Source organism: Capricornis sumatraensis, chromosome 8 (assembly GCF_032405125.1).
Source record: "Capricornis sumatraensis isolate serow.1 chromosome 8, serow.2, whole genome shotgun sequence".
NCBI classification, from domain to species: domain Eukaryota; kingdom Metazoa; phylum Chordata; class Mammalia; order Artiodactyla; family Bovidae; genus Capricornis; species Capricornis sumatraensis.
This window is the reverse complement of record NC_091076.1, coordinates 96,618,331-96,630,595: the sequence shown is the minus strand read 5'-3', so window position 1 is coordinate 96,630,595 and position 12,265 is coordinate 96,618,331. Positions and strand designations below refer to the sequence as shown.

The 12,265-nt window shown below is 37.0% G+C and overlaps 1 protein-coding gene across 1 annotated transcript in view; it reads right to left on the bottom strand.

Annotated features, from left to right (window-relative positions):
- EFCAB13 (EF-hand calcium binding domain 13) overlaps positions 1-12,265 on the bottom strand; it is a 145,243-nt gene that overhangs the window by 29,476 nt on the left and 103,502 nt on the right. Inside the window, exons 17-19 of the mRNA XM_068977491.1 lie at positions 9,419-9,562; positions 4,924-4,995; positions 834-977 (exon numbers count right to left, since the gene is read on the bottom strand). Coding sequence (XP_068833592.1) covers positions 834-977; positions 4,924-4,995; positions 9,419-9,562 — 360 coding nt within the window. The remainder of the gene's footprint in view (positions 1-833; positions 978-4,923; positions 4,996-9,418; positions 9,563-12,265) is intronic.

Genomic DNA, 12,265 nt, shown 5'->3' with positions numbered 1-12,265 from the left:
ATGAATGGTCTTTGGTCCAAAGATACAAAAGTATGAAGTAAAAAGATATGCATGCCTACTAAATCTTCAAAACCAAAGTTCATCCTACATTTTTCTGACACTGATTCTAATAAACATATCTCAGACTAATTATAAAAAGGAACATACATTAACCAATTGAGATCACTGTTTTCATATTTCCTCTCTGATGCTATATTCCTGTAATTTTTCAGCATTACAAATCCAATGATAACTACCTATGTCTTCACAGAATATAATTTATCCACTAAATGATAAGTATCATAAACCAAATGTACTATAGTATTTAAAGAAAACTGCATATACTTATGAGCAAAGATATTTTAATACAGGAACTACACAATATTTGGCTTTCTATCAGTAATATACTTGGAACTTAAGAAGAAAAACAAGACTACAAGGCTGTACATGTAAGCTAAACATTCCACTGGCAGAACTCCAAAGCAGCAATATAGCCTGTTTAGGATTATAAGGAAACCATACTGGTAGAATGTATCATCATACTAAAGTTTAGGCCTTTGTTTCATGGGCACAAGACAACTTCACAGTTCCTAACCAATAAGCCATGATTCAAATCTCAGGAGGCAAAAAAAAGGTTGGGGGGGGGGGTGGGTTGAAGAAGAGAGGAAGATTATACTTTTCTAGGATAACTCAATATGAAGATAATCCAGAACAAAATCTCACCCAAGCCTACAGGCAAATTTTAATGTTGTTGAACTCATATTTGATTCCTTACCACTCAGCTCTGTGGATTTATGAGTGAAAATAGACACAAGTTTTATATATAATAACTCTCTTAGAAAAAAAATACTTACTATCAACAGAAACTGATGAAAGCATCTCTTGTGATTCTTCCTCTGGAAAATAAACCCCCAGGCCACTCAGTATAGGTTGTATATCATCAACATCAACTTTTTCATTGGTGACTTTGTCTAAGGCATTTGCAAGTTTATTAACCTCTATAAAAAGAAAACATTTTCAGTTTAAATACGAACTCTAATAATTAACCATATTTCAAGAAATTAGTTTAAATACCTAGCATTTTTTCTTAAAGATAATATAGCATTCATTTTAAATACTCTCTTGAGGCAATTCTCATTTCAAACACATAAAATAGAAGATCAATTACAAGGCAAACTCATCATAAGAATTAGGCTGTATGTCCATTTCTGCTTCCCATTCTTTCCACACCCTTGCCTTATATGTCATGTTCTCTTTGCTGCTTCCCAGTTACTGCCACCTCAGTCTGCCTCTTTCCTATTTTTTTATTAAAACTTATACTGACTCTCTTTTACTTAGGGCTGAGAATGTAGGTATGGTATATATGGTAATTCAGTTCAGTTCACTCGCTCAGTCGTGTCTGACTCTTTGCGACCCCATGAACCACAGCATGCCAGGCCTCCCTGTCTATCACCAACTCCTGGAGTTTACCCAAACTCATGTCCATTGAGTTGGTGATGCCATCCAACCATCTCATCCTCTGTCGTCCCCTTATCCTCCTGCCCTCAATCTTTCCCAGCATCAGGGTCTTTTCCAATGAGTCAGCTCTTCACATCAGGTGGCCAAAGTACTGGAGTTTCAGCTTCAACATCAGTCCTTCCAGTGAACACCCAGGACTGATCTCCTTTAGGATGGACTGGTTGGATCTCCTTGCAGTCCAAGGGACTCTCAAGAGTCTTTTCCAACACCACAGTTCAAAAGCATCAATTGGGAATGCATGTACACCCGTGGTGGATTCATGTCAATGTATGGCAAAACCAATACAGTACTGTAAAGTAAAATAAAGTAAAAATAAAAATTTTTTTTTAAAAAAAGCATCAATTCTTCAGTGCTCAGCTTTCTTTATGGTCCAACTCTCACATCCATACATGAGTAGTAGAAAAGTGACAAGATGGACCTTTGTTGGCAAAGTAATGTCTCTGCTTTTTAATATGCTGTCTAGGTTGGTCATAACTTTCCTTCCAAGGAGTAAGCATCTTTTAATTTCATGGCTGCAGTCACCATCTGCAGTGATTTTGGAGCCCCCCAAAATAAAGTCAGCCACTGTTTCCACTGTTTTCCCATCTATTTGCCATGAAGTGATGGGACCGGATGCCATGATCTTAATATGGTAATAGCTAATTAATATGCTAATATAATTGGTTTATTTTTGAGGGGGTTTATGTGGTCAACATGGCAGAGTAGGAAGACTCTGGGATTACCTCCTCCCACAGACACACCAAAATTAAACCATTTATAGAGCAACCACCTATGAAAATGATCTGAAGACTAGCAGAAAAGATTTGCCACAACTAAAGATATAAAAAAGGAACCAGGACTTCCCTGGTGGTCCAATGGCTAAAACTCTATGCTCCCAATGCAGGGGGCCGGGTTCTATCTCTGATTAGGGAACTAGATCCTACATGCCCCAACTAAGAGTTTGCCTGTTGCAACTAGAAAAAAAGGCCCAGCAAGCTGAACTAAGTCCTAGCACAGTCAATTAAATAAACAAATTTCATCAAACATATCTTCCGTCCCTTTCTCTCCCTTCTTCTAGAACCCCTAAAATATGAATATTAGTATACTTGATGTTGTCCTAAAGGACCCTTAAACTGTCAAATTTTCATTTTCTTTTTGCTGTCCTGAATTGGTGGTTTCCATTATTTTATCTTCCAGGTCACTTATGCATTCTTCTCTATCACCTAGTCTGCTACCGATTCCTTCTAGTATGTTTTTCATTTCTAGTATTATATTCTTCAGCCCTGGCTAGTTCTTTTAATTTCCAATTCCCTGTTAAAATTCCCACTGTGTTTATTATTCTTTTTCCAGTTCAGATAGTATTCTTAATAGTAATACCTGAATATTTTATCTGATAAATTTTTTGTCTGTTGTTTTGGGGGGGCTTCCCAAGTGGTGCTCGTGGTAAAGAATCTGTCTGATAATGCAGGAGATGTAAGAGATAAGGGTTCGATCCCTGAGTTGGAAAATCCCCTGGAGGAGAAAATGGCACCCCACTCCAATATTCTTGCCTGGGAAATCCCACAAAGAGAGGAACCTGGCAGGCTACAGTACATGCGGTCACAAAGAGCTGGACATGACTAAGCCTCTGAGCACCTAGCACCTTGTTTTTTTGGGGGAGGGGTTCTTATTCTTTTGTTTGAAACAAATTTCTGTCTTCTCATTTTGCTTAACATTCTCTGTCTTTATGAATTTAGGTAAAACAGTTACCTATTTCAGACTTGAAGGGGTGTCCTTGTATGAAAGTGCCCCTATGCAGTTCACATGTGGCTTTGGTGGAAGAGTTAGAAGATGTGAGCAAGGGTCATGTCTTCCCCAAACATGTGCTAGCAGCTATCACCTTGGTGTGAGGTGCCACTGGGAATGGAGGGGCTAGAGCCAGAGCCAGGTGTGAACCAGAGCTTCTCATATGCTCAGTCAGAGCTCCAGACCCCTCCCAATCTGCTGCCTCTGTGAATACCAATAATGGCTGCCCCCTCCCCATTCAGATGCTGTGCTGGCTCCTTCTATCACAAGTGTACACTCTCCTCAGCAATGGCAACCCTCTCCCTAGAGCAAAACTGCACCAGAGTCAGAGGGGCCAGAGAAGGTGCTCAGCATGGGCCAGGGTTTGCACTGAAGCGGTCACAGGAAACTAGCCAGAGTCCCAGGCAGTTTCAATCTGCTTCCTTTGCCTTGTTCCGAGGAATTAGCAAACATGTGTATGCTTTTCACAAGCAGGATCTAAGTTTCTTACAGCCCTTCACCACTTTGCCAACAAAGGTCCATATAGTCAAAGTTATGGTTTTTCCAGTAGTCATGTATGGATGTGAGAACTGCACCATAAGGAAGGCTGAACGCTGAAGAATGATAGTTTCAAATAGTGGTGCTAGAGAAGACTCTTGAGAGTCCCTTGGACTGCAAGAAGATCAAACCAGTGAATCTTAAAAGAAATCAACCCTGAATATTCATTGGAAGGACTGATGCTGAAGCTCCAATACCTTGGCCACCTGTTGTGAAGAGCTGATTCATTGAAAAAGACCCTCATGCTGGGAAAGCCTGAAGGCAAGACAAGAAAGGTGTGGCAGAGGATGAGATGGTTAGACAGCATCACTGACTCAAAGGATATGAGTTTGAGCAAACTCTGGGAGATAGTGAAGGACAGGGAAGCCTGGCATGCTGCAGTTCATAGGATCACAAAGAGTCAGAAATGACTTAGCAACTGAACAACAACAGCCTGTTAGTCCCACTGGTTTTCAAACCAGCTGAGGGGACTCATCTTCCTAATGTCAGATCACAGGGCTGGGGTGCCCAATATGTGGTTTGAAATGCTCACTCCCCAGCAAGTATCTCTGAGCCTTTATAATCCCTCTCGCCGCTGTGTCCCTTGCTAGGGGCACAGGTCCTGACCTGATCACTTCATTTCCCTTCCTACCCAACTTCATGGGGATCTTTCTTTACAGTCTCGGTTGTGTAAGAGTCTTGCTGCCAGTCTCCAGTTTCCTTTTAGTGAGGTTTACTCCCTGTGCAGATGTATTTTTGATGTGTTTGTGGGAGATGAGCTCAGCATCCTCCTACTCCACCATCTTGATCCTCTCTGGATCTTTATATACTTTTGAATTTATGATCTGTTGAACACGTTACCTAACCAAAAAACTAATTAACTAAAGAATTTTTAAGGTCACATATTTTTGGCATCTTTGTTAGAAGGTATACTATTTGCTTCAATTATAAGCTTATAAGTAATGTTAAAAGTTAAACTAGTGAACATTTGAACTTCATCTGAACTCCTAAAATACTAAATGTATACCACTCATTTAATTTTGTAGTGTGTTCCTCATGATTTTATGTAAGGGGCTCATCACTTAACAATTATGGTAAGTATTATCTATGTTTGAAATGTGTATAAAACTCCCTAATTATTCTCACCCCTAAAATCTTGAAAACGCTTACTGCTCTTCAATGCTAATAGGGCAGACTTCAGGGAAACATGCCCCTTTTCTGTAAAGACAAAAACAGTACAAAGATAAATTGATCAATTCAAGAAACATGAAGGACTTTCACGATGAGTTACACTGGTTCCCTTAAAGTAGCTTGTGAGTTTCTACCTCTGTAAACTTTTGTCCAAAAACGTATCCATTCTGTGCTTAACCAGATTTTATTCATGTCAAAACCAGATCATAAGTTGTTTTCAAGAGAGCCTTCCCTTGAGCCTATATTGCCCTCCAGCTACTGCTCCTTTCTTTCCTTTCCTTGATAACCTAATTACTGAAAAGAAATGTTCTTATTCATATTTTATCATATCCTTATTCACACCTCAAACTGCTGCTATCTGGCTTTCACTTCTCCTGGAACTGCTTTTACCAAGTTCACCGGTTAATTATTCACTGCCAAACTGATGAACACATTTAATTTTTTTGTTTCATATAACACTTTCCTCCTTGAAACTTTTTTTTCTCTTTGTTTTGTGGTTACAGCTTTCTCAAGGGCTCCTCCTACCATTCTGCTTACTTCTTCTTAATGTCCTTTATAAACTATTCTTTCTTCACCATTACTTAAATGTTAGCATGTCCCAGTCCTCTATCCTTGGTTCTCTTTTTATTATACTCTATAAACCTTTTCTGAATTTAACTACAAGCAACATGTTGATGACTCTCAAACTTCTATTTCTAGCCTAGACTATCTACTGCATATCTTCAATTCTACATCCACGAGCATCTCAGACACAATGTTATCCTCATTTTTGCACTAAAACCTGATCCTCCTCCTACATTCCCTATCTTATTTGAAAGCATCATCATGAAGTAAGTCTCCCAAGCCAGAGATCTGTTATTCATCCTAATTCCTCTCCTTCTATCTTCCCTAACTTAAACAACAATGATGTTCTGCCTCCTAGATATCATATTTGTTCCCTTCTTTCCATCCCTTGAGCCAATGCCTTAGTTCAACACTCATGATTTCGAACCAGGATAACTATGAGTTTTAAAATGTCTCCCTACTTTCAAACTTACTCTCCTTTAGTCCTTTTTTAATTCCATTTTTTTAAGATATAATTGATATACAGCACTATATAAGTTTAAGATGTACAGCATAATGATTTGATTTGCATTTATTGGGAAATGATAACCATAAGTTTAGTGAACATCTATCATCTCATATAGATACAAAATTAAAGAAAAAATGTTTTTCCTTGTGATGAGGAATCTTAGGATTTACTCTTTTAACAACTTTCATATATAACACACAGCAGTGTTAATTATATCTATCATGCTGTACATTACATCCTTAGTACTTATTTATCTTATAACCAGAAGTTTGTGCCGTTTGACCACTTTCATCCAATTCCCCCTCCCCCAAACCCCCTCTGGTAAACACAAATCTGATCTCTTTTTCTATAAATTTGTGGGGGTTTTAGATGTATAACTGACATACAAAACTGTGTTAGTTCCTACAACATGATACGTACAACATGATTCAGTATTTCTTTACATTACAAAATGGTCACCATGATAAGTATGGCTGTCATCTGTCATCATACAAAGATATTACATTATTACTGTTTCACCTCTTAATCTTCCTCACCTATTTCTCTCATCCCCCTACTCATTCCCCTTTGGCAACTATCTGTTTACCCTCTGTATCTGTGACTGTTTAGGTTTTGTTACATTTGTTCCTTTGTTTTATTAGATTTTACATATAAAATAAATCATATGGTATTTGTCCTCCTCTGACTTATTTCACTTAGTATAACACCATCTAGGTCCATCTATGTTGTCACAATCTTAGTCCTTTCTCAACACCACTATCAAAATATGTGTTACAAAGTGCAAAATTAATCATGTCACTTTTCAATGCTGAATTTTCAATGACTCCCTTGTCGCTCAGCTGGTAAAGAATCCAACTGCAATGTGGGAGACCTGGGTTCAATCCCTGGGTTGGGAAGATCCCCTGGAGAAGGAAAAGGCTACCCTTCCAGTATTCTGGCCTGGGTAATTCCATGGACTGTATTGTCCATGGGGTTGCAAAGACTCGGACACGACTGAGCAACTTTCACTAGAGCCTTCAGGGTAAAGTTCTAACTCTTCCGCTCAGAAAAAAACAAAAGTAAAACCCTTCTTTATCTGCTCTTGACCTTACTCCCAACAACTATGCACCACCAAGTCAATGGTCAAACTTTGATTTCATGATTTCAACATGAACTGTAAAGTTCGTTGAAAAACAGACACATACATACATGTGTGCCTTGGATCTGATGCAGATATCTCCGAAGCAAGAGATCTAGAATGAGATCAAAGCATCTGGGTTTAACAAATTCCCTAAGTAATAGTGATATAAATCAGTCAAAGATCCACTGGTGTAAGTTCTACTGGGCTGCTTAGAGTTCCTTTGATTTCTCAGCATTTCCTTCTAACTCCTTCCAGTCCCCTTCCCTGAACTCCCAGTTCTTGACTACTTCCTACTCATGTTTCAAAACTCAATTCCAATGTCATCTCCTCTGGGAAGAATCTTCTGACTACCCTATCCAACCTTGTGTGGGTTAGGTACATATTGTGTGTGCTTTCCATAACACTCAATGAATGTTTACCTATATGGTATTTAACTGGTACAGTATCATAGTATTCAATTGGCGTTCTCGTTGTCATCTCAATATACTGTAAGCTTTTTTAATTTTTATGTTTAGTGTCCAGCAAGCAATAGGTGCTCAATAAACTTTCAATGAATAAATGAAATAGCTTTCCTCTGAACTCACACAACACAGTAGCACCTGTATGAGAAAAATTCAGTCTTTCTTTACATGTTTCTCCTTTACTTTCACACTACCACCACACTCACAATACTTTTAACACCAGTTTGATGACGGAAGAGTTCCCACACTAAGCAATTCTCTACAACACCAGCTGGAAGGCCTATAATTTAACTCAATTCTGACACTATCTACCAGAAATAACATCCCATAGGTTAAGAGTTCAGCCCCATGAGACACCCCACCCCCACTTCAGATGCCAATTGTAAGTGGGAGGACTTCAGGCTACCCACAACTTCTGTCCAACTTGGCTATAAACTGGGTGTTCTTATGACCTCCTCCCACTTGGGCTCAGTTATTTGCTAGAGCACTTCACAAAACTCAGGGCAACAGTTAGCTATATGTGCCAGTTTATTAAAAGATATGATAAAGGATACAGAGGAATAGCCAGATGAAGAGATATATAAGGTGATATCTGGAGAGATCTCAAGTAAGGCTTCCTCACAAAAGCAAAATCAATTATTCACTCAATTTCTAGTCCCTCTTCCATCTTGAGAGCAGGGGTGGGATGGGCTGAAAATTCTAAGCTTCTAATCTTGGCTTGGTCTTTAGGTTAACCAGCCCCCATTCAGCCCACATCCAGGAGCCCCACCAGAGCTGCCTCATTAGAACAAAAGATGCTCCTAGTGCTTTTATCACTTAGGAATTTATAAGAGTTTTAGGAGCTCTGTGCCAGAAATGAGGGCAGAGACTAAATATATATTTCTTATTATAAATCACAATATCACATCTATTTCCCTGGCAATTATTCAAATTCTGCCATATTAACATTATACATTCACTGGACTTTTATATTCTGTATTGTAATATACTCTTTTGTTGTTTATATCTTGCCTTGCTAGCTAGACCAAGAGATTCCTAAATATAAATATTTTATGTTTGTTTGATTACATATTACATGACACCTTACATATAATAGGCACTCAAGATCAAGTCTGCCACACTTAGTCATTCAGGACATGCACTGTATAACACCAAGGAATCCTGTTTACACAGATGACAATGTGCCCCAGAAGCTGTGCCACACATTAGCCCCAGTCATATTGACTGATGAAGCAAGTCAAAAACTCATTTAATAATGTAAAACAGAAAATATTTTTAGAAATTGATTTTAAGTTAATTTAAAAACAAAATAATTTTCAAAAACTGAAAATTATATATAGTTTTCTCTGAAAGCGCTTAGGATTCACATCAATCTACCTTATGGCACAAATATCTCATGCAGAGGGGGTAAAGTCCTCTTCTAATATTTTCCTGGCCAAAAGCAGTTTCACATCAGCACAACTTTCTCAATTACTTTACCTTTCCTAATTTCTATAGTGCTGTAGGTGCCAAAATCACACAAACAAATAAATATACCCTGATGGAGTCAACACAGAATATTTGATGGGGCTATATAGGCTTTAAAAACCCTTACTAATTTTATTCAAAGACTTTTTTATCAAGATAAATTCATGACCTCGGTAGAGTTGTTCAGACTGTTTTTTTTCCCCCATCAGAATAATAAAAAGAAAGTTGCTGGGGAGTTGGGGAGCGATGAGTGGAAGATAAGGAAGGGAAATTTTTAAAATTATATCTCTTTATCCAGAAAACCAACTTATACTTGTATGTTATATATACCATCAATGTCAAGGGTTTTCTCTAACATCTGATGTTCTTCTGGCTTTACAGAAACACTGAGTTCATCAAAAGCATTTTTAAAGTCATTAGCTTGAATTCTGTTGCAGTTCATTGAGCTGACAGTATTGAGGGCAGTGTGTATATCTGAAAGCAAATGGGGATTCTGTAAGTCACTTAATATCCTTTGGAAACTTCTGAACAATAATGTACCTAAAATTCTAGACTATTGTCCAAACATGTATCTCAATTAACTTTAACTCTATGATTCCAAAATTAATAAGACAAAAATAATCTTTTGTTTCAAGAATTTTCCTGAGAAACCAGTTATTTTTGACTCAATACAGTTGACTGAGTTTTTCTAATTTAGCTGAATAAAACAATTTTTAAAAATCTAAATATAATGAAACAAATCACCAGTCCAGGTTCAATGCATGATACTGGATGCTTGGGGCTGGTGCACTGGGATGACCCAGAGGGATGGTACGGGGAGGGAGGAAGGAAGGGGGGTTCAGGATGGGGAACATGTGTATATCTGTCTCAGATTCATGTTGATGTATGGCAAAACCAATACAATATTGTAAAGTAATTAACCTCCAATTAAAATAAAAAAATTTGTATTAAAAAATCTAAATATAGCCATTATTGCATCTTGTAAGGAAATGTTCAAATTTTTTTGGTCAGTGAGAGAGATTTCAGAGCTTATCTCTAAGAAACTATTCAAATTTCAGAATATAAAGCTATTATCCCTGAATTTTCTTCTATTTAAAAATATTTTCCTGCCTTTTTTTTGCTTAGTCCTCATAACTTCTACTCTCTTTAAAAGTACCCCAAAACTGTGAGAGTAGTGTTTTTAGAAATATATTTTGTCTAAAAGAAATGGCCTTTACTTTTTAACCTAAAAGATATCTATATACAAGGGTCAAATGCCACAAATGTAGATGAAATACAGACTGAAAAGTTTCAAGATTATAGGAAATAGATTAAAGGATTTTTCTCTGAGGAAAATAAAAATGCTAGAGGTTCTTTCAAGCTGAAGCACTCTGCATTCCTCTGGGTCTTAGCTAAACCTCTAGGAGTTTTCTCCTCTAAACAGGATCCTCAGGATTAGACCCATGTTCCTAACTGCTTTATCACCAAGTTATACAAATCATCATACACTCAAAGTCACTATTCCGATCAGAATCCTTAGTTTCCTAAGAGACTATAGAAAAAAAATTTTTAAGGAGGCAAAATACAAATACATAAAAAAAGTTACAGGATTAATTTATTAGATAAGAAAAATTTCCAACAAATCTTAATTCACGAGCTCCTTAATTTCTCTAATAAATTCCATTAGGCTTTTTTGTAGAAATTTACAAACTGGTTCTAAAATTCGTATGGTTATATAAAAAGACCTACAGTAGCCAAGACAACTTTTTTTTTTCATTGAATGAATGAGTTTATTGAATGAATGAGTGAAATGAATACATCTATGAATGAATAAACAAATGAATTTCACACCCAATATGGAGTAGCCTAAATCATAACCCTTCTTTCTCACTTGTGCCCATACATATATTCCTATAATTCTGGAGCTTGTTGACTGAGATACTTGGAAATTTATAAACATAGCTCTCATCTTACCACTGGATTATCTGCTTATATTTTAGGAAATTGGAAAGAGAGCTGCAAACCCCAGGAAGAAAGATTCAGCAAAACTTTTGAAAAGCTGGAGAACTGATTCAACCTAACAGAGTTCAATGTTTATTAGAAAGTTATAGTAATTAGGCAATGTTGTTATTAGTGTAAAGATAGAAAAAAGACCAATAAAACAGAATAGAGTATCTGGATATATATATAGATAGATATATATATATACACACACACACGCACACATATGTCTATATGTGTGGTGCGTGTGTGTGTTAGTTGCTCAGTTATATCTGATTCTTTACAACCCCATGGACTGTAACCCACCAGGCTCCTCTGTCCATGGAATTCTCCAGGCAATAATACTGGAGTGGATAAATCATTCCCTTCTCCAGGGGATCTTCCGGACCTAGGGATCAAACTCAGACCTCCCTGCATTGCAGGCAGATCCTTTGCCATCTGAGCCACCAGGGAAGCTATATATATATATATATATATATATATAGTTGACTTTTGAACAATGTGAGGTTTGAGGCACTGATCTATACAATCAAAAATCCACATATAACTTTATGTTTGGTCTCCCATATTCACAGTTCTACATCTGCAGATTCAATCAACTTTGGATTGTATACTACTATAGTACACATTTATTCAAAATAATCCATGTATAAGTGGACCCAACCCATTCAAACCTGTGTTGCTCGATGGTCAACTGTGTGTGTGTGTGTGTGTGTGTGTGTGTGTGTGTGATTTTCTATAAAAGTACAAAGACAAATCAGTGGAAAAAGTATAGTCTTTTCAACAATGGTACTGGAACAAATGGATATCCATAGGTAAAAAATAAAAGAACTTTGATTCAAACTTTACTTCATATACAAAATTTAACTAAAAATAGATCATATGCCTTATATGCAAAACGAAAACCCATAAAATTTTGGACTAAAACATACCAAAATGCCTTTTTAACCTCTGGTAAGGCAAAGATTTCATGCACAATGCATAAAAGAAAAAACTTGATTAGACTTCATAAAAATTAATGCTTTTCTAAAGACAGTTAAGAAAATGAAAATACAGAGATAGGCAAAAGACTCAGAGAAAATATTTGCTAGGTATACATTGTACACTAGATTTGTACCCAGAATATTCACAAAAATTTTTTAAAAATCCAACTTAAAAAGTGGGGAAAAGCCCTGAACAGATACTTTACCAAAGAAG